Below are 27,333 nucleotides of genomic sequence, written 5' to 3' on the forward strand. Positions count from 1 at the left end.
ATATAATAAAGGGACAATCTAGTGGTTCCTGTAAAACACATTTTAATCTTCATGAGCCATATAGCCTGCTTCATGTTTTATTGGAGGTACTGTGATCCACCCTTTATTCACATCCATGCTTTTCCAAATCTGTGGACTTGCAGCTCTGCCATTAGGCCTAAGATGTAACTGAAAACTGGATATAGTTTGTATTACATGTAATGTTCACAATTGTAGTTTTTGATAGATACCATACAAAACATGAAGTCTGAAATTAACTAAATTCAGCACAAGAGCATTCATATTTGAAAACACGGGAACTTTAAATCAACGCATGTGTATTTCCCTTATTTCCAACCATGGGAATATAAACAACAGGCCTATTATCTTAATTATTTACCTCAAAGGTGTGTGCTTGTGTGTTTACGCTACTAGTTGTGATGTGCGCGCGCATATCGCGATAGAGACATTTCCTGTAGTCATGAACGCAGCACCGCTCTGTTCATTCCTGCAGTGTCCCGTTGGAGGACAGTCTGTCTGAACTCGGGAGGGGAATCGCAGCGCTGTTAAAACTCCCAGGATTTACACTCTGCCATTTTGAGCAAAACCGGTCGACATCAGAGTTCAGACGCGTCCATCAAACAGAGGCCATGACCTGAATTAGTGAACCACCACTGTGAGTTTGTGAGTACTACTTTCTTTTGGTTGCACTCGCGTCTGTTTTTAAGTGAGCCGCGATAGTTCAGCTCACATTAGAAACCATCTAAGAACTCTTTTTGTTAAATGTTGACTCAGTCTGTTGTCAGTCGTGGCTCGGTTGTGACTGAATGGCGCATGTTGTGCTCCCTGAAACGTGTGCAAAGTAGAGTACGACTAAAGCAACGCTGGGTGACAACTTTACTCAGACTTCACATCAAAACAATGGCGTAGAAGTGATCCCAGAAGCGGGCCTCCGTGTCCGGGACATGGGCCTGGCTCTGTTGTGGATGACAGCACGCTGGTACTGTTTTCTTTCTCCAGTTGCCATGGGCGGCAAAAAAATTATGTTGTTTACCGGTAACTCGTGTGTTTGTGACCCCATGCTGCAAGAATGCGTCCTAACAATAGTGCAACAGTGAATCAAGATGTGGTTCATTAAGAGGGATGCTCTTTATTTGCACATGTAGACATTTATTGGAAATGCAACTTTATATATGGACATTTTCATGTGCTACCTGTGAAAAAATGCAAATGTGTCCCTTTTCTTAACTGAGTTTGGCACGAAACAACAGTTTTTTTAGTCTGTTTTCAACATTGATAATGTCATAACTTTCAAAATGTAATGTTTGTTGAACAGTGTTAGTCCAAATGACAGTTATGGGTTAATGGTAAATGATACAACGTAGTGTAACAATAGCAAGGGTGGAGGAGAGTCAGCAAACTGGCTCAGTAATGTCAGCTATAAAGCAATATCTAGCTAAAGTTTGTTAACATTAGCTAACTTTTAGCAACCAAAAGCTAGCAGACGGAGTTAGTAAGGCTGTACCAGTAAAACCCCCTGAGTGTTTTGAATTGAGCAACTTTTCCACTTTTGTGTTTGTACTTGTCTCAAAAGTTAAAGTGGCACTGTAGGAGTACTATAAAATACATGTGAAGTTTATTATTAGTTTGTCCCTAAATGAATGGGATCAAAATGAATCACTACTACTTGAGAAAACTGCAGTGCAACAGTGGAAAAGCACAGTAAGTGCTTGATTGAGCTACTGACACAAACATCCCCCATTCATTCCTGCTCATGTTTTTTTTCCTCTAGTCTTGCTTTTCTGAAGTGGAACAAATCTCTATAATAAATGCAGTGAACCCTGTAATAACAGCATATACCTAACATAACATTGATTTATTCCGTTTGTTCAAGGTGTGAGGAATCAAAACAAAACCGGAGCGGCACCTCCTCTGCTTTGCTTGACTGGAGGACAGAGCTCACTTTGCAGGCAGTGCCACTGGAAATGGGTCATCCCATTTTCAGCTCTGCACTAGATTACACAGTCATTGTGGTCACAACAGTAGTACTCTCCAGTCAAATTAAACTGAGAAAATGTCTTGTTTTTGCTTGCCTTGGAGAAGTATATAAATAATGTACTCAATAGTGTGTGTGTGTGTACAGTAAATATCCAGAGAATCCAACAGGAACTTATCTCGTTTCTTCAGGAAGCATCTGTCTTCTGAGTTAAAGTTCAAATTGTTTTTCTTTTAATTCAGCAGTTTTATTCTTAAACCACAATAGTTTTCTTTCAGTCACCATTTGTCAGTGAATGACACCCCCCACCCCCACCCCCCCAAAAAAAGAAATTGGTCCATTAATCTGTCAAGGTCATATTAAAATAATATAATTTGTTTTTCTCATATCCTGATGAGATGGTTTCAGCTCGTGATTGCAGTTCCTCTTTGTGGATTGCAGTTTCTCTATGTTTGTAATAAGTTCTCATGATCTCCCACTAGACTCATTCACAGTGCAGTTTTCGTGGGCTGCCATATCAAAGTGCTGACTGGCCTCTTCTAAAGCCGACAAATGCTGTTATTTGGCAACATATTATGACGCAGTTTGACCCAATAGTTATGATTAAGTGACTTCAGACTTTAAGCGTTTGTCCATGAGGCGTGAATGGTATTTTTCCTTCCCCGGGTTTAGCAAGTGTAGTAATTTGTTTAAGTATAGTAATAATCAGCGATGATAAACCTGAGGTACTGCATGGGATTAGCCTACTCTTTGCCTCTGTTGCAGATCTGCAATGAAACCGGGAACTTACTTGCACAATATTTGTAAGATTAATTAGTTAATTCTTCAGGCTTCTTGTTTATACAGTACCTAAATACTATAATAAGCACATCCTAATTCCCAGGCTCCTTCCTTGTCATTTTTGGCAGTGATAAATAACCAGACGAAGCAGAAGGTATGACCTGTAAATCTAGTGCGTTTTTGAAATGTGGTAAATTGACATTAAGATAATATTTGTTGTCAGTTCACACGGATATAGCAGGCTGGTATTTCCTGTGTGCAAAGCTGCTTGTCCCAGAGGAATGTGTGGAATGTATTCTTTTGTCCTCTGTAGATTTAGCAGCAGTCTCATTTCTGTACTGCCTGCTAGAGAGCCCGGGGAGAGACGACAGACTGGAAATGAGTCTGAAAGACTGTCAGTAACCCCCGTGGAGAACTCGTCCTTCTCTGTGCCCGTCTCTTTGAACCAAAGCTTCTATAAGTCGGAGAGGAGGGGATGAACTTGTGGAAATGTCTGTGTGCCCCTGCAAACATCCTCTCATTAGAAAGATGTTCTTCAGTGTTTGACTGAAGACTTGTCAATCCACTACTGAACCAGAGCCCCCACTTCCCTGTTTATTTATAGCTTAGAGGAACTTGCCACTGGATGTCTCCTTCATGCAAGTCATGGCTGTGATCTTGAAGGGAGGAGCAAGGCTATAATTGAGGCTTTCTGCTTTCAATTATGTTTTTCAAGATTTTTATGGGGATATGAGGCTTCAGTATTTTGAAAGTGGCTTCTCTGTGCCCTCAGAGCCGGATATTGGTGAGAGCAGAGCAGCCAGCACGTCAAAAGACAGATTGCGATTGAGTAGCTGGAAAATTAACTATGAGTTTGTACATAGATTACTATTTTAGTAGTTTACTTTTTGCTCAAGTAATATTCCCACACTTTTTCAACATTTAATACCTACATTGAAACATATTCTGTAGATCTAATATCAGATGGGATGAAACATTCATTTTCCAGAGCTGCTTTACCCATTACCAGCTTTGTTCCTTTTCAGAAGCTTCATGCAGCACCAGCTGCTGTGCCACATTATACCTGCTTCTCACAGCTGACTTCATGCTGCTTAATGAGGCAGGATCTTTGCCGCCATGGCGAACTTCTCACACGCATTTTAGAGCAGGCTTGCTATGAAATATTTAGACTTTGCTCATTTCAAAGCACAGTATGTCTAAAATACTACACTTTACCTCATCAATTTGCATTACAAAACCTTTGAACGTCCAAAACTTCTGAACTTTAACTCCTTTTGAAAACAGCAACATTTCCTTCTCCCTAAACCTTTTTTCTTGATCCCCCCTGCTTTTTTAAATACTCCTCTGTTCCAGTAGAAGTTTCTGAAAACCTTCATCACAATCCTGAGAGAAACCCCAGTGTCAATTTTCCAGATTTTTCAACTGTTATGTGGATTTGGTTTAGATTACCAACTCTCTAGAGAGTTGTCCTTACTAATCCTTGTTTTTCAAAGTTTGAATAGAAGAATAGATTTTGTAGTGCATCTCGCTACTGCTTTATCAGCCTAACCATGTATCAAGATATCAAGAGTGATACTCCTCGCTTCAACCTGACAGAACAAATCACTGTATTAAATAACTGCAGCAAAATCAAAATGTGAATGTTTAAGAATTCCCAGGAGCCCTCTATCACCATGAAAGATATTTTAGTCAAAAACTAAAATATTAACAAAAGATCTAATTTGTGGTGTCACTGAGAGAAACTCTCCTGCTGTGTCTCTGAACTGCAGAACGCTTACTTCACCTTTTACATCAAATGAACCTCAGTTAATTGTGGTGTTAACAGATATGAACTTGTTCCAGGTTGTCAAGGTCAGCCTTTCATTAAGCTTTAATGGAGGACATTAAGGAAATATGTTTTATTTATGTCCCCAAGGATAAGTGGACTCATTCCTACTTTCAGATTGAGAGCTGATCTGTTCAAAATGTGTCACCTCTGGAATATCTTTAGTTATTTAATTGTTTTCTAATTCTTCTAATGTGTTCTCTTGCAGAGGAGAAGGTCTGAAGTGGGGGACAATTAATCCAAAAGAGGAGGAACTGTTTTTTGGACTGGACATCATTCATCTGCAGCCATGTGTTCTACTAATCACTCAAACTGGGTCACATTTGAAGATGACAACACACCCCTCTCATCACCTCAGAAGCCTCTACAGTCACCAGGGCTTATCAAAGCATCGGTACCGCGTCCCAATGGTCTGAAATTAGTGCTTCCTCCAATCAGAGATACTTCCTGGAGCTTCAGTCGTTCCTTGGAATCCCCTCAAAGCCACTCAAGCCTTAGTGGAAGTTCCTGTGTACCATGTAACACACCCTTTTGCACTCCTGTTAGTGGGGGTCCTAGCAGCGCATCCCCATTTCATTCCAACACGTGGGAAAAGAACGACTTCTTCCAGAGTTTGTCCAGCACATCGACCACTTCTGCTCCCTCTCCTGCACCAGAGGCCTTGAATCAAACCTCAGATGGACCAAGCCCTTTCCCTTCTTTCCAGGGGAACTCAGGACACTATAACCCCTTCTGGGATGGATCTAGACACAGCGCAGATGTGGGCAGCTCCTCCTCAGACTCAGAATGTGACAACAGCCTACCACGTTTCTTTATTCGGACCAAAGACGGCAGTGAACCTCCACGTGACCATCTCCAGAGCTCCTTCTCCTACGTTTGCCACAGGTTGGAAGGCCTACGAACAGAAACAGACCCTGAAGTGGAGACAGAAAAAGATGGGGAGAGGCAGCAAAGTTGCAAAAATGAAGTGCTAAGTGAAGATTCAACTCAGTTCGTTCCTCGGGGTCTGTTTCGTAGCCAGAAGAGAGACGGCTGGCCTGTCATGCTCAGGATTCCTGAAAAAAAGAACCGCATGTCTTCTCGACAGTGGGGGCCGATCTACCTCCGCTTGTTGCCGGGAGGTGTGCTGCAGATGTACTACGAGAAAGGGCTGGAGAAGCCGTTCAAGGAGTTCCAGCTTCTCCCTCAATGTCGGCTCTCGGATCTTAAACTGGAAAGCTACGGAGAGCCTCGCAAGGTCCTCGCAGTCAAGGTGGAACACTTCTCCTACATTGAGAAGAAACGCTATCACCCAAAGTTGGAGGTTAGTCATGATGCAGAGGTAGACCAGCTGCTCAAGTTTGGCTCCACAGTGCATGACGACATGGAGGACTTAGTAGTATCCATGGAAGAGGAAATCTTCAAACTGTGTATGCCCCATCAGCAGAGGCGGCACTATGAGGAGCAGGAGCTGTCGCTGCAGATCACTGATCATATCTGGGTACAACTGGATAAGTCTGGAGGAGTCGTGGAGCGGACAGCTTTCACCCAGATTCACTGTCTGGCTTTTCTGAACGGACTAGGGGATTGTTTTCTTGCCCTAAATGATCTCGGGCTGCTGCGCTTCGACTCCAGCTACGGGTCCGAGGAGGGCAGTGAACTCTGGATGGAGATTGCTGACTGCCATTTTCACAAATGTGTGAATGAGACAGAGTTTCAGAGGTCCCGGCTGATTAAGTTCTCTCCTCCTGACGCCTGCAGGGTAGAGCTGATGCGGTACAAGACAACAAGTCTGGCTTGCACAGATATTCCTTTCTCAATCAAAGCTGTGGTCACAGTTCAAGGTGCCTATGTGGAGCTGCAGACCTTTCTTAACATGTCAGCCACCTTCCTTTCCTCCATGGGGGGGTCTGACAGGCACCCACTGTGTGAGAATGTAGTGATCCGTGTGCCGGTGCCAGGCGACTGGGTCAAAGTGACACAGACAGTGGCCTTGCTGCGACAGAGGTCACTGAAGGCCCGTATGAACAGAAATGCCTGCTTGGGCTCTGTCGGAAATGCAGATTCACAGCCTGTCATGCAGGTGTCAATTGGCACTGTCAAATATGAGAATGTGTATTCAGCCGTCGTGTGGAGGATCGACAGACTGCCAGCGAAAAATACAGGTAAACACATTTACATATCATGCTCTCATTAGCTTCTTTGGCTTGGCTTCTTGTGCATGTGCACAGTATGTTTGCTACTCAGTAGAGTAACACTCTAACTACAAGTGACCATTGTTTTCTCTTTTTGTAGCAGTGGATCATCCCCATTCATTTTCCTGCAAGCTAGAGCTGGGATCTGATCAGGAGATCCCAAATGACTGGTACCCTTTTGTCACGATGGAATGTGAAATAATGGGCGCAGTTGTGTCGCAGACCAGGGTGAAGTCACTGGGCACCACGAACGACATCCAGCCGCAGAAACATTTGACCAGTTGGACACGCTATCATTGTCAGGTAAGATGTTTCATCAATAACAGTATTGTGCTCAATGCATGCACAAGCTTTAATGTAGATGGAGGAAACACCTTCATTTATTAGTGCATGTAACCTAATGTTGTGTTTTTTTTAGGTGGAAGTGGAGAAGAAATGGATTGAAACGGAATCACAGAGGCAGTCCGGCTGTATGACACAGTGATGATTAAGGAGGACCTTATCCTCTTTGGTCCAAGACATTTGCCAAAATCTTCTTAGTAGTGAAAATGGATGAGAGAAAATGAACAAAAACAAGGGTGACGAGGGACTTTTCTGCTTATATATCCGGTGTCAAATTCATCTAATAACACATAGCCTGGTAACCGATTTTATATCCTTTAACTGAGACTGAATTATTCTAGACCTAATCAAAAAAATTAACATGGTCTTTTTGCCTAGCACTTTACATTTAATAGATTTATTAATTGTAAGATTACAGTTTATATGAGTATTGTATATAAGCTTGCATTTGCATCATCTGCACTGCCCTCCAGAATGATTGGCAGCTTTAATAAACGTACGCCGGACAGGCTGCATGAGATAAACAGCTTAAGTAATGAGCAACATTCACTGTGTTTGAGGAAAACTAATTATCAGTAGATGTTTAGCATCAGACCCTGTTGTTGCCCTGCGATTTTTAAACTTCACATATTTCCAAATTGACTCACTTAGGTACGACTCCTCCACATTTAAATTAAATGTTATTTGGCAGTGGCATTACTGTTTTGTTTGTTTTATATTGTGCTCTAAGAATCTCAGTAGGTAGGTGACATCAGTAAGTGTCAGACAAAACAATGTTAAAACGTTAATATTTTGAACGGTAACTGTCTTGCCTTCTGCCAAATACAGACACAGTGCACTTACAAAGTGAAACAGCAGTAGCGGTTATATGACTGATTGACTGCAGCCTAATACAGTGTGTCCAATGCTTGGAGTGGTTTTTGAAGTTGTACTATAGTAGCAGCTTTACACAAACCTTTCCTTGTAAAAGAAATGACTGCGCAACATAGGGTGTTAATACTCTTATATAAAGTGAGATATTAATTTTCTAATGTTTTTTCACATTTATACAACTCATTACTTTGGTTGCTTACCTCGAGCTGACCTTTTACTTTCTACCGAGGTTGTATTCTGGAGGACTGTATTGTTATTTAAACAAATCAAATCTTTATTATGTGATCTTTCTGCCTCTGGGTTGTGAGTAGGTTGAATGAAAGAAATAGAGTGGTGAAGCTTTGTAGTGAACAAGGCCCTAAATGATGATTTGTATGTATGAGGTACCTGGCTTAAGCTGGATATTATGTACATCATGAGTAAAAATTGAATTAAACCTGAGTGACTGGTACCTTTTCACATATGTTGTTAAGACTGAAATAAAGTATCGTGCTCTATTGTACACACTCTATTAAAACTTTAGATAAAGTAAAAACACATTTTATAGTTTATACCTCGTTAAACTAAGTCCCAAACCACTTAATGATAATTGTGTTTTGGCATGTGGTTGATACATACGGTATGTAGGCATGGTACGTTGTGTTATTTTTGCCCTGAAAGCAACACTGCAGTGTCAGAATGCATAAAAATCTCTGGATGACATCTCCCACACAAAGCTTTTGTTTGTGGTCACACAAACCTGGAGAAACTGCGCATGCTGAAACACCACAATAACGCACTTCAAACTCACAGAAATGAGAGATCTTGACCCTATACCCAATTTATTAAACTATTACCCAGTGATGAAGGAATACTTCTTTCATGTTTAACTGTGTTTCAAACATTGTATGATTAACTATGACAGGTTTTGGATGATTTTCAAGTTGTTTGTTCTGGTTGATCATCACAGCGGGCTTTGTTTGTGGCTGTAAATTGACTGTGGTTATGGCTCTGAGGAAGCCTACAAAGGATAATGTTTTAAATTCATCTTCTTATAATTCAAGGAGAACTTATATCTGAGTCCAGAGTTGCTTTATAGTCATGTGACAGCTAAGTGCCTGCTAGTTTCTCCAACTGCAGTATCTACAGAGGTGTCTCATGTTGCTGCTTTTCAGCCGTAGCACTCTCATCCTTCCTCTGAGGAGTCAACCTACAGTGTTGAAAGAGAGCCAGCATTGCCAAACGGATGCTTGGAGGAAGCAGGGGTCACGGCTCCTTGCTGTTGCTACAAATCTATTGAACGCCAAGTTCAAAATGAAGTGTTTTGTAAAGGGTGAAATATTTTTAACTCCTGGCATTCTGCACTCCTGGGATCTGAAACTGTACTGAGCTCCCAGCTCTGTGGAAAAAATGTGGAACAGTGTAACCTTTCTGTTGAAAGTAACCAGAAAAGGAGAGATGGAAAGGTTCTGCAGAACAAGAATATTTGAGGGATTGGATAACCACAGTTACTCTGAAACTGCACGTCTGAGATAAGCCACCACTAAGGTCATGAAGCCATATTCAGCATTAGTAGTGTTTTTGTCTCTATAGGTTTCACTGCTATGAGAAAGTATTGGAAATCTCAACTGTGGGTAAATTTAAGTTGCTCTGCAGCGGTACCAACTATCGCTGTTTTTACACACTCTCCATCCAAACAAGTGAACGCCTCCAGCCACGCCTTTCTGTGGAGCCTGATTACAGTCACCTGTGTGTGCACTTTCTATCAAGCTGCTGCGGGCAAAACGTTGACTTTATCAGCGTTAAATTCGTGTGTTATGTGTCCAATTTGATGGAAGTCCATTGTCACCTTTCAGCAGTTGTTTCTGCCTTGAATCATGCTGACCAACACAGGCCCAGTGGTAAGCAGCGCTGCTTTTTTAGTTAGTTTTGCTACACGCTAACTAATAATAGCAAAACTATTGAATTGTGTGTAGGCCGTGAAGTAGCCTAATGACTGTGCACAGTTCTCTTCAGATATAGGTTATTTATTGTGAGTCTCAAACTGTTTATTTGGAATAGCTCCGTGCAGTTTAATTCATCATGTTTTCAAACCAAATTTTATTCAGAAAGCTATTAATTATGTCTAAGATGGCTTTCTATATCGCCACATGTAAACTCAGTGTGGTCAGTGTTTGGCGCTTCAATAAATCTGCCTAGAAATATTTTATGCCAGTAACGTTTTATCTGGGACTATTTAAATTGATGGAAATGCAGAGTGGGGAGACTTATTCTGAAAATAAAAATTGTACTTACAAAAGTACAATTACCGTCTACTGGCGGATTATACGTAACCCGAAATGAAAAGTGACTTTGATATGTTCAGAAAATGTCCTCAGTTATATTTTGGCATGATTCTGTTTTTTGTACATCAGTCGGCAACATAGAAAAAGCAGATGTTTGAATGGACTTTGGTTTGTAGCTTATTAAACATAAACAGACTGGTTGTGATCATTTAATCCTCACAAGCAGCTCAACAGCTTCTGACTTACACTTTCTGTAACCGACTGCAGGCCAAACTCTACTTGTCCATAATTGATGATGTGATTGAGAGTATGAGGGAGCTCTTCTTGGATGAAGGGCTTGAAGACTGCGTTCTTGACGACTTAAGACGTGTGAGTCATAGTCTACATAACCCTGTTTAACTTTTTTATTTTATTTTTATTTATTTATATTTTTTTAAAAGCTACATACAAACTTTAATGAGCATCTTGACTGAAGTTGTCAGTTACAGCAAAGTTAGATCATCTACTGAGGAAGTATGCACCAGAGCAGGGAGACATACTGCTGTGTCTTCTGCTGTGCAGCTTTGGGAGTCAAAGATGATGCAGTCTAAAGCAATGGAAGACTTCAGGAAAAACAACATTAACTCATCCAACTTTGTGCTCCAGCTCCCCGCCAGCTACAGTCAGACTGATCAAGAACTGGCAGGTAACACAGTGCCGCTAGAAAAACTCAACTGCTTACCAACAAAACTAAACATCTTCAGATACATTTTAACTTATCCGAAGACAAGTAATGCAGATGGTCAAACTAAGAGTATTTTAAAGCTGTTCACTTTAAATGCACCATGAAAGGAAAATATACCAGTGTGTGCAACGTTACAGCGGATTACCTTTTTGGATTTAGACATTTTTGGTGCGAGTTTGTGCATAAAGGGTACAAACTAATGTAACTGAAGTGATTTAGAGAGAAGAAAGCCCATTCTTCAGGTGTTTGTATCACCTGCTGTTATCTGGTTTCTGTCATCAGCATCAGTTGTGATCCCTGCAAGTCAGAATATCCCCGGCTTCCCAGTCAAGGCAAGTATCATCTACATTTACAGTATATCTCCTCCTTTTTTGAATATTGATTTGAAGTAATTTTTCAGAGCCGACAAAATCAGATTTCATCAGATTCTTATCTAAAAGCAAAGTAAAATAATAATAATATAATCTGGTTGCTTAAATTGAATTTGTAAATTGCAGACACCAAACTAAAAGTGGGAAAAAATTTAGACTTGAACAAGGATTTTTTAAAACTAGATTACACACTTGGATCATATGACTAACCTGTCTGATTCATTGATGATTACATGCTTCGTAGCCCAGATGTGTGTGAGGTATTGTTTTCACCAGAATTTTTATATCAGAACTTCACTGGATATTGTATTTGAAAATACTGAAGACTTGAATTTTCTATATGTGGAATTAAAAACTGAAAAACGTTTTTGAAATTGCACCATATTAAGTGGCACCATATTAAGTGACCACATAAACTCAGCTAGATGGTTGCCATAGCAAAAATATTTCTCCTTTGCGTAATGTTTAATTGCAGAACAACTCAGAGACGATGACTACCTTCTCTCTCCCTGCTGGGTTAGCTTACCCTGTGCAGATACCAGCAGGAGTCACTCTACAAACAGCCTCCGGTACGCCATGACTTCACATGTTATGGGCCTACATTTGTTCCTGTTTTTAGCCTGGACCGTCGGTTGGAAATAACATTTCACTCCTCTCTTTCGCCTCACTAAGGTCAACTTTACAAGGTCAACGTTCCTGTTGTGGTTACTCAGGCCCCAGCAGGTCAGCAACCTGTATCTCACTCCACACAGAAAGCTCCTGCCCCTCAGTCAGCTGCAATCCCAACAAATACCATTCATCCTCAGGAGGTGGAGCCACCCCCTCTCCTAGCTCCCCCTGTCTCACAGCCGCCACATCCAAAGACTGCTTTACTCCCCAGTCAGGAGAACAGCCTCCCCCAGCAGCCACAGGTTCCCGCTGCTGCTGACACCTCGCAGCTTCAGGGGGTCCCCTCTCCATCGCCGGAGGTCACGCTGGGAGAAAATGAGCCGAGTCCACAAGCTGAACCTGTGAACTTAAGTATGAGCGCCTCACCCAGCGGTCAGGCGTTAGACTTCCAGCTCAGCACAGAGGAGGCTTTGACACAGACAGCACAGTTAAAGACCAGAGACATTGATGACATCCTGAAAAAAGTGATCGAGGAGGAGAGGGAGAAAGCGGAAAAGGTGAGGAAACTAGTGTCTGCAAAGGCTAAAGACCAGTCTGTGGCTTTTCTCTGGGTAATTTTAATGAGAATATTCCCTTTTTAAGCAAATACAAGAAATAGGAAAAGACTAGAATGAATGAATAATTACACATTTGGGAAATACACTTATTCACTTTCCTGCTTAGTTACATGAGAAAATCGACACAACTTTCATATTTGTATGCTAAATGTGTAGCTGGAGCCAGCAGCTGGGTAGCTTAGCTTAGCATAAAGACTGGAAATGGGGAAACAGCAAGACTGACTTTGTCTGATTTCAATAAAATCTGCCTTCCAGCAACTCTAAAGCTCATTAATAAACATGTCAGTTAGTTTAATCCTTTATGCTAAGCTAAGATCACCAGCGGCTTGCTCTAGCTTTATATTGACTGGATCAACATAAAGTGGTATTGATCCTTTCACCTAACTTGCGGCAAGAAAACATTTGTGTATTTCCTAAAATGTCCCTCTTGAAGGGGTGCTCAGCCAGTGTTAAAAAATGTGTGTTTTAAAAGACATGGGTGTTTATTAGATAGAGAGGCTACAAGGAAAGACATTCATTTGCATTGTGGGAAGTTTAGGATCCAGTATTTTTGGAGTTTTACCCATACTAGCAAGTAAAAGTCGAACAGCAACCTCCAGGAAAATGAAGTAACACTCAAGTACCAAAAGCTACACTTCCTCAAATGCCCACTTGAGGCTGACGAGTCGAAGCCAGTCAATCCCCATAGACTCCCATGTTAAAATGCCCAACTTCACAACAGAAATAAACATGTTTACAGCCTGTTACAAAAAATGTTTTTTCTGTCTCTACAGCTAATTCCCCCCTTCATGACAACAGTACTGGGAGGGAATTTTTACAAAATTCACCTGTTTAAATTTTATTAATGCTTAAAGTTCTGCATAATTGATGGTGTGCAGCAGCTTTGAGTGACAGGTGGGTGAGAGTATGCTTGCCACAAACCGGCTCCACGCACACCCCACCTCTTTGCCTATTTTGAGATTAGCAGGGAGTCAGACACCGACTCTTCAGAAACCTATGGGTCACAGAGGCTGCGTCCATCTTTACATACAGCCTATGGTAAAAGTCAAGACAACATTTCCATGTATCCCCCAATGTTTAGAAGTTCAGTACTAAACCCCTCTCTAAATGCCCCTTTAATTCGTCTGAAATGGATGTTTCCATTTGTGATAAAAATTAGCATTCATGTAATCAAACTTTGTCCCATTAAAGTATTTTTGACTACACAGACTGCTGTGCTGTCATCTTACACATAACCGTTATGTTTCTTCTTGCCGTTCCTGCTATGGACCAGGGCTACAGCTACAGTGAACTGTCGGACATTGTTCAGCTGGATGGTCCTGCAGACAACTCTGACATCGAGGAGGAAAATGGAGTTCCCCTGGAAGAGAACGACTATCTGGGTATAATCAACGCAGAGGCCATAAAGGCCCTGCAGGAAGGAGATGGAAGCAGTGACGGCAACAGCATCTCCTCCAGCAGCGACAGTGAGGGAGCAGATGAACTCGGTAATGTAGAGGAAGAGGTGAGAGAGAGATTCTGATGTTTTACTTTTTTTTAACACTGAAGAAGCTCTGGAGTGTCACGCTTTAGAGGCAGGCAGCACAGATTTTTTTTTCCAACAGCATTTCTTTGATTGCACATTTTAACGGCTTGTTTTCCCATAACACTTTGTGTTGATAAGGATCCTTTGAATTCAGGTGATGATGTGATTGAGCAGGACATCCCCGATCTTTTTGACACCGACAATGTTATCGTTTGCCAGTACGACAAAGTAAGAACATTTCAGCTCTAAACTCGCCATTATTTACCTCTTAATAAAGCCCAGTGCTGAATGCTGACTGTTAATATTGTAAAATGTTCTTTATTGCAGATTCACCGCAGTAAGAACCGCTGGAAGTTTCATTTGAAAGACGGAGTGATGTGTTACGCAGGGAGGGACTACGTGTTCTCTAAAGCTGTTGGGGAAGCTGAGTGGTAATGAGCTTTAGCTCTCCTGAAAAGATCAGATAATCATGTTGAAACAGGGGAAACAATGATTTAAAAGGGAAAAACAATTAGTGCATTTAGACCACTTGGTGGTGTAATTTGGCTCACAGGGCAGGAAGTTAAAACGCCACCGAGCAAAATCACTGATACTTTAGTTTTTTTGTTTTTTTTTGTAATGCAATTATCAGAGCAATCCTGCAAGTCATTTACGATCTCACAACTGATTACTTACAGTGTTGCTTGTGAATTCAATTTACTGCGACAAACAGCATGAATTTATGTTGTATAATGTTTTGTTAAATGGATTTCTTCATTAGAAGAGCAAAACATTATTTGACCTGTTTCTTTGAAGGTGTTTACTGCTGTTTGATTTTCTAGCATTGTAACGTTTTCCCTTTTAATCACGTATCAAATACACTGAATTGTACTGTTGTGCTGCAGTGGGCTCTTTTTCTTTTAGTGCAACCCCGTACAAAGCAAGTGTTGCCTCATTGTTACAGTAGTTTTTTATACTTCAAACCAAAAAGATCCCAGTGGCTTATAAATGCCAGCATGCACACTAAAACAGATTTTACATTTTTGACTGTGGTTTTGATGCTAAAGGAGTTACAGCTTGAAAAGAAAATGTGGAGTGTCGTGTGACAGCTCCAGCAAATCCTTAGAAGTGGAGGTTTGCCAAGTGTCTCTTTATATATTATGGGATCTAAGACTCAACAGCTGTTTCTAAATAGGGGAAAATGGAAAAAAGATGTTTGGCAGAAGTAGTTGAACATACTTTTATTTTTAATTAAACATCTTATTGCAAAAATCCAGGACATTTTAAAACAGCAGTAATATTTCTCATTAAGTTTATGTGGGTGCCCCGGCCTGTCTGCAGTCTTTAAGTCTCCTGAGTACAACAATCCAATAGATGGCACTAAAACTCTAAAACAACAAACTTACATTTACTTCATTATATTCAAACTTAAAATTCATTATATTCAAACTTAAAATTTCAACCTCTATAAGGTCAGAATAATAAATATTTTCCTCTTTTTGATCTTTAATAGAACTAAATGTCACTGCTAGAAATGACATCTTACTCACCTGCTGTTTCATAGAGCTTGATCTTAATAAAGGACCATCAATGATAAGCTTTAGGATAACTTTGCAAATAAAGTGGCCTGTTTCATTTGTTCCACATTCCTGCTCCATGAAACTGCTTCTTTGTACCACATTACCTGTGGAGGAACGGAGGATGCAGCACCTGTTGTCTTCAATTTTAGGTCTCTTGGTCCTGACTGATGAAATTCTCATTTTGTAATATAACCTGGACCACGTACAAGACTGACAATCTCGTCACCCTGACCTAAATTTTTGAAGAAATGCCACATTTTTTGCAAGACAGCAGATGCTGCCAATATGTTCCTAGTAACATTCTATACATTGATGGTCATGTAGTTCCCTTGTTTAGAAAGCAACCTTTCCTCTTAATGTGATGGGTATAGAAGCTAAGCGAGTGAGGTTTTCTGGCGGACTTTTTTTGGGTACAGGTGAGGTGTGAAGCCAGAATCTGTGACCTGTAGAAGTCGGCGTTGGCGTGGCAGCTGCTGCAGCGACTCAGCAGCACACACACATCCTTCCTGAAAGCCCTGGTGAAGATGGTGTACAAGAAAGGGTTGCAGAGGGAGTTGATGGGATAGAAAAGGATGAGTAGGATCTTTGAGTGAGACACAGTTATGAGGGGCATACGCAGGGCTGCAGAGATGGCGAAGAAGGAAATTGGCGCCATACATATAAAGTCAGTGAAAATGAGCACAGCCATGCGTTTGGCAAGCTTGGTGTCTCCATGACGAGTGGAGTGCTCTGGGTTGTGAACACTCAGGTAAATGCATATGTAACAGTAACAGACCACAATGAAAGCGACAACATTGAGAATGAGCACAGCCACCACGTAAACCTGGGAGCCCAGTGTGTTGATGTCCATGGGCAGACAGATGCTCACTTTGCTGTAACTGCTGACCCCCACAAGAGGGAGCAGGGCAACCAGCAGAGAGAAGCCCCAGCCTGCCCCCATGATGGCTGCCACATGGTGCATCCGCAGTCTCTTGTTGACATGCATGGCATTGGTGATGGTGTGCCAGCGTTCAAGGCTAATCACAGTCAGTGTGTAAACTGATAGCTCACTGGCAAACACTGTCAAAAACCCTGCTATGCCACACCCGGGCCCAGTCTGCCAGTCCGTGGCGTGGTTGTAGTACTCGTGACGGGAGTAGTGGTCCATGAAGGCAATGAGCATCAGGTAGAGCCCCATGCACAGGTCAGCAAAAGCAAGGTTACACATGAGGAATCTGGAGATGGTTAGCTTATGGTGGCTTATGAGCAGGATAACCAGAACAGCCAGGTTACCGGTTACAGCGAAAGCTGTAATTATCCAGGTGAGACAGCGCAGGAAGGGAAAGCCCAGCAGGTCCTCACAGGGGTTAAAAGCATCTGGCTCTGGGGTGCACTTGACGAAGGGGCTTTTAAGACAATCAAATTCCAGGTCTGGGTACTGAAAGTTGATGTCATCAATAAGATTCAGGCTGTCTGCACTGGGCTCTCTAAATGCAGAAGAATACAGATGGTTGAGATTACCATAAACATTGCAGAGCAATTGATCAAGAAAAACTATCAGCTTAAGGGACAGTATGGAAATTACTGAGGTGAGGGGACGTGGAATTTACATATTTGAGGAGAGCAGGGAAAGGCCCTTTAACTTGTTCTCATCCCAGAGTAACATTGTATTTAAAAAAATATATATATTTTCATCAATGGATTATGTTAATCCTGTCTGCTTATTAGAGTTCATTTCTCATTAACAAGTTTGAGAAACAGAATAGAGGTGGATGTTTATTAGTGATTAAAGCTAATTAAAATAAAGTTAAATGTGTCATAAAGTGACAGCTCTTACTTCAAAAATACATATAATATTTAGTAAACGGGGCATTTTGTTACTTTCATCCATGATTTTGTTAATTGCTAGTTATGGTACACCTCAAATTCTTTGTACACTTTTAGTTATTAATGCCAAAATGAATTGCATCGATTCAATAGGGTTGGGGAGTGTATTACATATCTTTGTAAGGGGAAGGTCCAGAGGAAATATTTATAATGTTAATAAGGTCTTAATTTAAAAAAAAAAGTGTTGTACAGTTCCTAAGTGTGCAGTGAAGTAACTTACGTTTCTGTTTCGCTGAGATCACAAAACTTTGTGAAGTTCTTTAAGGCACTTTCCCTTTAAATAAATATAAGAAAGGAAAGGAAAAGGTTAGACCACACAAAATGTCAATAAACTCAACTGCTAATTGCCGAACTCCTGATGATCTGCATTCATTACACAGAGCTTTTGTTCTTTATGCAGATGTGAATGGATTTGTTACATCTCTGGGAGCGGTCGTCGGCTACCTTTGTTTTCGACGCCACGTGTGGAAGGCACAGCAGTGGCTGGGGTACGTGAGCTCGGCTTCCACCAGTTCAGCCAGGCTTTCCAGAGGAGGGAGGCTCTTCAGAGCAAAGGCAGAGCTGGCTTTCAGGAACCGCACCTGCCTCAACCCTTTAGGTGGGAGGGAACTCAGAGCTGTGGAGGAAACATCCCTGAATCACACACGCAGAGAACGTAGACATACATTTCAGTGGAGATTAGTGAAGTACCTACCAATAAAATAGTGTTTTCATGAGGCATTGGACTACAACAAGCCACTAGAACAGCTTTGGTCTATCTCAACTTGAATTTCATGTGTAATTTAAACTCTGTTGGAGGCATACATAGCCAGGTTTTCCCATGACAGGACCCATCATTTTGGTGTTTTGTTGATGGCGCTAAGAAATGCTGTTTCAGGCAAATGCTGCTTCAGGCAAATGCTGCTGAACCTCCCACAGGTGTTAATTGAGTTCTAGTGACTGCGGCAGCCAAGCTCTAATTTACAGTGTTTTCATATTCATCAAACCAGTGAGCAGATCATGCTGTTTTTCTAAAGAGATGCACATTGACAACAAAAAAGCTTCATCACAGAATGGAAATCGAAATTACAATGACATTCACGACTGAATTCATTTCATCATCAAGCGAAAATAATATTTGGGAGCTACTCTGCTCCCTCATTTGATTGGATACTTGTAACCTGACATTACATAGAGGTAGCACATTGGACCCCACACAAGCAAAAGGATGACCTTTGGCATTTCTTGCATGTCAGTGAATACCACAGACACTAATTCATAACCAAGATAAGAGGAAATTTCACATCTACAAAATGGGGTTGCTTGCACTCAGAGACCTTGTGAGCTGTATGCTCCTCGGACTTGGCTGTTTGCTCGCTATAATCAGCATTCAGCAGTCCTGGCTGCCTTGTTGGTTGTTTACACAGACTGACTGTCACTGCCCTAGTGTTTATACAATAAAATGATAAACATTGTTATGAATATTAATCTTGCTTCACTGACCCAGTTCAAATGATCGCCACAATGCTGTTGATTTAAACAACAATAGATAGAGAATGTATGAATGTCCTCGGTCATATTTGACTTTCATACAATCTGAAATTTACATGTTAAATATTAACTGTAATTTCCTGTCATGATCTCTACTCTACATTATTTATTATTATTATTATTTTAAGAGGCAAAAAAAAAAAAAAAAAAAACTTTGACATGACATGTAGTACTTTAAGTAAGGAACTGCAGCTGTCATATCACCTTTTAAGATGACGCAGCTAACATGTTAGCAATCAGTTCCCTTTACATGCATTATAACAGCTACGTAGCGATGTTAGCATTTATTTGTAGCCATGTTCCTGGCTGTTTTGTTCTCCCCCAACTTCTGAGAAAATTATCTGTCTCTTCAGCTGCTAAATGCTCCACTCTATTCATTAGCTAGAAGCTAACTTTGTCTATCGATGATTAGGTGTCTGCTGTGGCTTAAAACGACACAGTTGAAAACAGTGGGCGTGACCCAAAACAGTTAAGTTGTCGGCCATAAAACCAAAACAATTAGATGAAAGACGCTTTAAAGCTCCCTAGAACTGCAGACATGGTTGATAATTCACTGTAAGTTTGTCACTACGAACGACCCCTTTCACATACAAGTAGTCATGTGATCCACTGTTAATGTGAAAATATTGACTATGGCAGCTTTAAATGAAGGATCTGAACTGGTCTTCCACCACTGATTTTTAAGCTGACTCCTGGAAAACTGTCACAACATTTCCTTTGGTTTTATTGATATTATTAACTTGAATTAGTGTCACTTACAGAGAACTCGGACCTGTGGCTCCTTCAAAAGCATCTTCTTGAATGTAACTGAGATACTTGTTGTCTCTCAAAATTCTACAAAAGACATAAAAAAAACCACACACACACAACTGTAACACAAGTGACCTCCGCTCCTAACTGTAGTTTTGCAGCTACCATACAACATGAAAGAAAATTATAAATGACACGTTACTGTTCAACAGTGCCCAAAAGCATTTTTCATCTGCTTTTTGTTTTCTCAATTTGACACTGAAGAAGATGAGCATTATTTTTAGACTGCAGGGTGTCTGCACATATCTCGTCCCCATCAACATTCAGCAGTACAGGGCAGAGCAAGAAAACAACAGGGCATCCAATCTTTGTTTAGTCTTACATAACGTTTGTTTACTGGTACACTCAGTTTTTATGATTAGAAAAAAAAAAAAAAAAGCCTTAACTGTGAACAACATACTTAACAGCAACATACTGTATTGACCTGTTATGTTGTTGTTAGGTTAGTACTGTATGAGGGAAAAATGTTAATAATCAAAATGCTTACAGTGTGTTGAGCTTGGTTCCATTGAATGCATGAGATTTAATTTCCTTGAAGCCGTTTCTAAAGAGGTTCCTGTGAAGGACACAATGTTATAAATTTTAGTTTGCTCTCAAACGCACCTATCACCAAGGTCAGAACTGAACATTCAATTACATAAGCATATCGAGACACATCAAAAAACATTCTTAACGAATGGTGACAAATTGTTGCTCCCAGCTCCGATAATATTGTAACAAAAAGAATCTGGTTCCTGTACTCACATGTCAACAAACTCCTCTGCGATACCCTGGAAAGAATTGGCAGGAATGAAGTCGATCCTCATGTTGTCTGCCATTTCTCTGCACATGGAAGAGATAACATTCACCACTCACTCAGGCGGTTTGGCTAAATTATCAGTTAGACAAAATTATGTATATACATACGGAATATAAAAAAGAGCGGTTTGATGAACTGTGACCCAGTTGCAGTTTATGCAGCAGGGTTGGTGGCATCGTGACATTGACAGATAAAAGTAAAACTGGGTTCTACTTAAGAGTTAGAACATGAAGAACGTGCAGTTTTGCAACAAGCAGAAAGACACTAATCCGGTTTGGAAACACACTATTTTTGAAATAGGATTACTTACAGGATAACATTTGGTGCCAAGGAAGAGATAGTTGTGAAGTCTGGGAAGTTTACCATTCCTGTGTTAGTGATGCTCCTGTGAAGACAAGCAGCAGAGACAGATGATCACAGGCATTTAAGGACAAATCTTTAAAATGTCCACAAGAGAGTCGCCGATTATCTCAGCTGGTAACCTCTTAACATCCACTTTCCCTCCTTTTAGCTCCACGTTCACACTATATCTTTTTCAACCCTGTCTGACAGTGTCATACATACTCTGTATGGGCTTGTTTCAACTCATCATTTCTATTAATTTGATGTTTATCTCTATAGGGACATAACATGGACCAGTGCCACATACTGCAGCGTTTTTAGCTTTAGCTAGTTCTCAGTGTCAGACAGTAGATGTGCCTTTATACAAATACACACAGCAAGGATAACACAACCAGAGTGAAGAAAAGACACACAAACAATAATACAATACCAAGACTAATAGTCTACAGTCACACCAGCAGCTCTGTGAGGCTAAAGCCTTGAGCATTACTGCTAATGTCACCATGCTAACATGAAGATGATTGGCAGGTATAATGTTCATCATCTCATTTTAGCATGTTAGCGTGGGACCATACTCATAAACATTCAAATCGATTAAGCTTCTAAAATGTGCAAGTAAATTTGTAATACGTACTGATGCCTTTTAAAAAACAAACAAATTTGGGATGGCCACTAAATTTAATATAAAGTAACATTTGCACGATGCTCAGAGAATGAGGTTGTAATGATTGACCCACCGGCTCATCGCAGGGGTTTAAATAGGGGAATAATAACAAATAATATAAAACAGAACGACTTACAAATATTCCAGTCTGGGCAGGTCGGTGAAGGCCCCTTTTTCAATAGCCCTCAGACTGTTGATATTCTGCACGGAACTGCGGGAACAGAAATGAGCAAAAATATCAGTAATTACAACAATTGTTGTCAGTCACCTTCAACAAACAAACACAGTAAAACCCATGAATTCATCAGCCGCTCTGGAAGTCAAGGATTAAACACGCTGCTTTGTAATTGAGAGACTAATCCTGCGGAACTTAAATGAAATGCCGAACACATAGCAGCTGTTCAAATGAATAATTGCTTTCATCACCTTTGAATATGATGTGTGATGGGAAGGTAAGTGTCGCTTACATTTGCGCCAGGCTGTGGAGGGAGAGGAAGGCATGTCTCTGTATCTGTGTGATGCAGTCGCTCTGGGAAATCTCACTGTGACACAAAGAAATGGCTCCACATCAGTCAACAGATTAACAAGAGACTGTAAACAAATTACTCCTGAAACGTCTCAGATTCAGCCAGCAAATAAGCAATTTTAGTCAAACAAATATTGAGAGTGACACAAGTGCTTATTATAGATTTATTTCCACACTCACTTACTTTCTTTGAGAAATAGGGCAGAGTTGATTGATACAGGGATACAAACCACAAGGGAAATATTAAAATACCACCGCCAACGATTCATACTTCTAGGGCGCAACACACGCACACACACAAACACACACACACACACACATGCACGTCTTCACCTCATGTTTGGAAAAATTCCAAACTTACATCTTGGATGCATCTGGGCCAAGAAGACTAAGTGAAGACGTTTAAAAAGGAGTACTGAACAAAGACATTTTCGGAGACAAACAAAGTCAACAAGACTTCTTGATTTGTCCTTGAACAGTTTGTTTTCTGATGACTCTCCTCTCCATCTTCTTTTTTGTAATCATCGTTTCAGACTCCCACTCTGCTGTAATTAGCAGACACTTTTCTTAGGGTTAATGTCGTTCTGCTTCCATTTCACACTAAGAAACAATTAAATGACTCCATCTGCACTGCTTGCATTTTTTTTTTCCATTTTATCCCCTCCTCTGATTGCATTGCGTATAGTGTCATAATTACCACTTACAGCTCATGAAAAGCTTTTTCACATGATCATCTAGATGAAGCGGCGCTGTGATTTCCAGCTTGCGTCATCAATGACAAACCACATGCAGCTCCTTGTGTCATTCCACCTTGACACAGGTTTTACTGGTTAACTTGCTCTAGGCTAAAAAAGATTTAAAAAAAAAATCTATAACTTCATTTAAACTTTTTGATGGAGACATAATTTGAACAAAACAAACCTGTGTAAATACTGTGACTGTGAGTATCTGAGACTGATAAGACTCGTCCCTGAGGAGCAGAACAGAGTCGAATGCACTCAGCTCAAATTGAAAATGGTTTTACCACAGGGTAACAAACATTTCATATGCGCTCATCAAACTCTTAGTGGTATATCAATTAAATGGTGGATAATGTCATGGCTTTAGGACTGAGTATTTAGTAGCTGTAAACATGATAAAGATGAGAAGTAATTATTCAGAAATTCAGATGAAAAGAGGGTATGTTTTCAGTAAGACATCTCATTCTGTTGTAATTGGATTTAGGTGAAATTTATTGACCTGATCGCCATTTGAACCAAGGAACAACTGATTACATTTAGGCAATGATATTTCTGGTCTGGTAATCCTGTCCTCAGACAATTTGTAGTTTTTACCGCTGCATTGTGTATGCACTTGTGCTGTCGAACAGTCCAGCTACTGAGACTCGCAAGCCAGCTGGTTATGAAACGACTGCGCTTTGAAATCTGTCTTGCTTTGACGTACGTGGCCTTCACTGTTTCACAGCAGTTTTATTTCTACAGCTTCCTTCTTTTCAATAGATCATGTTGGACAGAGAATATCCATGAATTCACTTTTTTTGTTGATTCTTATGTCATACATAACAGCCACATCTACGTATATTTAGAAACGTTTTTTTTTTTTGATTGCTGAATGAATGAAACCTAATAGCTGATAATACAGAATAAAGTAAGAAGAAAATGGCAGTCATGCGTCATCATAAACATAGCACATGTTGGGAACATGATGACATAAGCATGTGGGTGAAACTTCTTTCAACTGAGATAACATGGCCTTTTTCAGTAACCCCAGTTATAAGTGCAGTTACGTCAGCAAATAATGAAGAGTCATAAACAAATGTCAAGATACGAGCATCTCGTGAATACCTGATGTAACAGTGGAGTCTTTAGTAGTAATTCATTGGGTCATGACAAATACATATACAGTATATATAATTTTTTTTCATAATTATGGGACATCATTTTGTACTGACTGCACTTTTATTTCTAAGTCTGATTTCTGAAAATTACATATTTCTCATTTTCACAGCTCGAGAGATATGTGTCTAATAATATAACATAAGAAACTACAATATTTAATCCTTTTAAAGGACATAAAGTCTTCCAGCATTCTACAACACTTCATTATACACATACAGCATATCATACACTACTGTACTAATGTTTTGTTTAATCTTGTAAAATATGACTCTCATTATGTTGTACAATCTCCAGGCTTCTGTGGTGAGGTGTGAGAGGCAGGCGGGTGTGTGTACATGTGGCAAACAAACACTACTGCTCGATTTCTTACTGCTGCTGTAATATGCTCCCACATGTTTGGATAAATTACTTGATTGAACACTTTCAATACTGTTCTGTTGTTTCATCCAAAATGGATATTGTGGATACTCTGCACACACACACAGGCCAATAGACGGCGCTACAGGGAAAGTGTTAATAACTGTATTTGGAAGTTAATTTGCAACAGACTCAAAAGATAATTTTTTTTCCCCCTATTATGCAATACATCACATTTCCTTACAGTGGTGCCGTTTGCAGTAAGTTCACCCAAAGCACATGATAATATTACTGATAATATTGCTGTAAATGTGTATGTATATTTATTTAGAGTTGCTCAAATGCACTTGTGGTTACGTTTCATGCCCTAATTCTGTCACATTTCAAGGCAGGCATATAACATACATTTAACTGTATTAATAAGATTAAATGCATAATTAACATATTTTGAATAGTCAGCATTCGCCTTTGCTTGTGTGTTTCATCAAGGTTTCATGAAGTGTCTATCAACAGTGTGTGTCCTTAGCCCCAGCTTTGATGCAACATTAATTCATCCACTGTAAATTTGACTTACATTATTGTGATGTTGATCAGCTCCTTGAAGGCATGAGTGGGGACTTCTTTCAAGGGAAGATGAGTGAGCCTTCTGTAACAGCCAGAATTTAACTTGTTGACTCCACATTAACACACAGGGTAAAAAAGAAAAAAAAAAAAGATACATAACATGTCTCTTCAGCTTATCCATCAAAATTACATTTATGATAAGTCACATAATAAAAATGACTAAAAGTAACTTAGTGAGAAGTCAGATATAATAAGTCCCAGAAGAAGAAAAAAAGTTCATGAAGTAGCAGAAGGGCGCTGATGGGTTCAGTAGTGAATAAAGTGTCACAGATCATTCACAGGAGGATTACAGACGAGAGCTAGAAAGCTGTTTCACTTACAGTCGAGACACGGATGTTGTCCCTGCCCGAGAGGCCAGCTGAGTGTCTCTGCTGCACTGAAAAGTGTCGGCGCTGCAGCGGCAGATGGCCGGACAGGTATAAGCCCAGCAGGAGCGCACATTCAGAACACCGGACAGCGCGACCAGGAGCCAGACCGCCTGGGGAGCCATGTGTGACACCGGGCCACTCACTACGGAATTAAAATAAGTATATAAAGAAAAAAAAACTCGGAGTCTCCTCAAAGTTGAAGATAAAAAAAAAAAAAAAAAACTACTCTGGGAAACACATGCTAAGCCAAAGGCAAAAGGCTAAATAATGTCATGGGCTTTTTTTCCCCCCCACCTGCGCAGTGCTGCCTTCACGTGCTGCCGTAATTGCGACTCTGCTCTCTGTTCGGGAGATCTAACACAGTGAAACACAGGCGGAATTGCCTTTGACAGCTGAGCCCCAGAGGTGTGACGTTTAGTGGGTGGAGATCATGAAAGCTCTGGTGTTAAAAGTGATGTGGTGAAGTCACGCTGTCACTCACTTTTGTGTGTAATAAATCACTTTCCAAGGGTGGAGACTAACTTTTTTTTTTGCATTCACAATTATGGTGGTGCTATTTTGTGTTTGATAGCTTTGAGGGTTAAATCTTGTAGTAGGCTACTTATTAGCTCCATCATTAAAACATAAAAATAACAATTAATTCCCCTGTTTTAATTGTTAAAGGACCGTAACAATGGGTTTGCTCCTTTTTTTTCCTGACCATTTACCATTGCATGCTGTACATTTTTACATTTAAGGATGTGCTCTTCCTACTATTTAAAAGTTTTGTATGTGAGATTTTAAACAATAATGTAGCAGAAAATAACTATCTTGTGTGTTATATAGTGGAGTAATGGTGTCCTGAGCAGAGGTCACACCCCTCTCTATGTGTTGTAATCTGAGTTTCTCTGTTTTATGTTTTGGTAGGCGGTCTGGCAGAGCGTGCACATCAATGCATGTACATGTGCGCGTGAGTGCATGTGAGCGTGGGACCGCCCACAGGTGAGATGGCACAGTGCAGTGTTTCAGGTGAAAGCGACCTTCAAGAATTTCCTCCACTGCATCTGAAAAGGCCTCTGCCAAAGAAGGAGATGAGACGGATACAGGAAGACCGGTCATGGCGGACTATCGTGAGGCCGGTCCTAAAGGATAAGTCCCAGGCTGAATTTCTTTCCCCGTCCGACCGTGGAGCCAAAAACTGGTCTGGCTTTAGCGAGATGGAGCCTTATACATTGGTTGTGGCTTGTTTTGTTTTTTTTGTTGACTCTGTTGTACAGGGTAACTTTATTCAGTTGTGCTTCTTGCTGTGCTCTTAGTGGCCTCTTTCACTGTGGCCACTAAGAGCACAACTTTTTCAAATTTTGTTTTGTTGCCGCCTTACCCTAAAACTCCCTTCATCAATCTACACTCAATACGCTGTAATGACAATGTGAAAACAGAATTTTAGGAATTTTTGCAAATTTATCAAAAAGGAAAAACTGAAATATCACCTTGACATAAATATTCAGACCCTTTGCTGTGACACTTGAAATGTAGCTCATGTGCCTCTAATTTCTCTTGATCATCTTTTAGATGTTTCAGAGTCCACCTGTGGTCAATTCAGCTAACTGGACATGATTTGGAAAGACAAACACTTGTTTATATAAGGTCTCTCAGGTGACAATGCACATCAGAGCAAAAACCAAGAGGTCAAAGGAACTGCCTGCAGAGCTCAGAGACAGGATTGTGTTGAGGCACAGATGTGGGGAAGGCTACAAAAAGATTCTGCTGCATTGAAGGTTCCCAAGCGCACAGTGACCTCCATAATTCTTAAATGAAAGAAACATGGCACAACCAGGAGAGCGAGTCTGCCTGGCCAAACTGAGCAATTGTGGGAAAAGGGCCTTGGTAAGAGAGGTGTCCAAGGACCTGATGGTCACCCTGGCTGTGCTC

General features: G+C 40.6%; 3 protein-coding genes across 6 annotated transcripts; 2 read left to right on the forward strand and 1 right to left on the reverse strand.

Annotated features, from left to right (window-relative positions):
- The first annotated feature begins 472 nt into the window (after positions 1-472).
- LOC130180933 (stonin-1) lies at positions 473-8,471 on the forward strand. Of its 2 annotated transcripts, none has more exons than XM_056394595.1 (4): positions 473-663; positions 4,789-6,724; positions 6,855-7,057; positions 7,173-8,471. In XM_056394595.1, the coding sequence occupies exons 2-4, from the start codon at positions 4,870-4,872 to the stop codon at positions 7,236-7,238; spliced, it is 2,124 nt and encodes a 707-aa protein (XP_056250570.1). In that variant the 5' UTR covers positions 473-663; positions 4,789-4,869; the 3' UTR covers positions 7,239-8,471. The 2 variants fall into 2 exon arrangements, with proteins under 2 accessions (XP_056250570.1, XP_056250571.1); XM_056394596.1 differs by having other exon boundaries at positions 473-655.
- Positions 8,472-9,378: 907 nt separating this feature from the next.
- gtf2a1l (general transcription factor IIA, 1-like) lies at positions 9,379-14,944 on the forward strand. 3 transcript variants are annotated; one of them, XR_008829496.1, is made up of 9 exons: positions 9,379-9,849; positions 10,501-10,602; positions 10,795-10,918; positions 11,240-11,289; positions 11,804-11,897; positions 12,001-12,494; positions 13,828-14,058; positions 14,234-14,307; positions 14,407-14,463. XR_008829496.1 is itself a non-coding variant. In XM_056394599.1 (9 exons), exons 1-9 carry the CDS (start codon positions 9,826-9,828, stop codon positions 14,512-14,514), a joined length of 1,233 nt encoding a protein of 410 aa, XP_056250574.1. In that variant the 5' UTR covers positions 9,390-9,825; the 3' UTR covers positions 14,515-14,944. The 3 variants fall into 3 exon arrangements, 2 of the variants coding, with proteins under 2 accessions (XP_056250574.1, XP_056250573.1); XM_056394599.1 differs by having other exon boundaries at positions 9,390-9,849; positions 10,879-10,918; positions 14,218-14,307; positions 14,407-14,944; XM_056394598.1 differs by having other exon boundaries at positions 9,394-9,849; positions 14,218-14,307; positions 14,407-14,942.
- An 812-nt stretch (positions 14,945-15,756) lies between these two features.
- Positions 15,757-26,829, reverse strand: LOC130180934 (lutropin-choriogonadotropic hormone receptor-like). The gene is given in 12 exon segments (XM_056394597.1): positions 15,757-16,034; positions 16,036-17,104; positions 17,725-17,778; positions 17,949-18,137; positions 19,794-19,868; positions 20,332-20,400; positions 20,589-20,666; positions 20,954-21,028; positions 21,786-21,860; positions 22,117-22,191; positions 25,005-25,076; positions 25,375-26,829. Coding segments are annotated over 12 exon segments (2,064 nt in total). The 5' UTR covers positions 25,545-26,829; the 3' UTR covers positions 15,757-15,971.
- Between the last annotated feature and the right edge of the window lie 504 nt (positions 26,830-27,333).

The sequence above is a fragment of the Seriola aureovittata genome, chromosome 14, assembly GCF_021018895.1.
Source record: "Seriola aureovittata isolate HTS-2021-v1 ecotype China chromosome 14, ASM2101889v1, whole genome shotgun sequence".
Lineage (NCBI taxonomy): Eukaryota > Metazoa > Chordata > Actinopteri > Carangiformes > Carangidae > Seriola > Seriola aureovittata.

Excerpts from the sequence above, each read along its gene's own strand:
- gtf2a1l (XM_056394598.1), top strand. The coding sequence starts at position 9,826 with ATGCTGACCAACACAGGCCCAGTG. Across the intron at positions 9,850-10,500 it reads TGACCAACACAGGCCCAGTG|GCCAAACTCTACTTGTCCAT; the intron begins GTAAGCAGCGCT and ends AACCGACTGCAG. Across the intron at positions 10,919-11,239 it reads GACTGATCAAGAACTGGCAG|CATCAGTTGTGATCCCTGCA; the intron begins GTAACACAGTGC and ends TTCTGTCATCAG.
- LOC130180933 (XM_056394595.1), top strand. The coding sequence starts at position 4,870 with ATGTGTTCTACTAATCACTCAAACTGGGTCACATTTGAAGATGACAAC. Across the intron at positions 6,725-6,854 it reads ACTGCCAGCGAAAAATACAG|CAGTGGATCATCCCCATTCA; the intron begins GTAAACACATTT and ends CTCTTTTTGTAG. Across the intron at positions 7,058-7,172 it reads GGACACGCTATCATTGTCAG|GTGGAAGTGGAGAAGAAATG; the intron begins GTAAGATGTTTC and ends TGTTTTTTTTAG.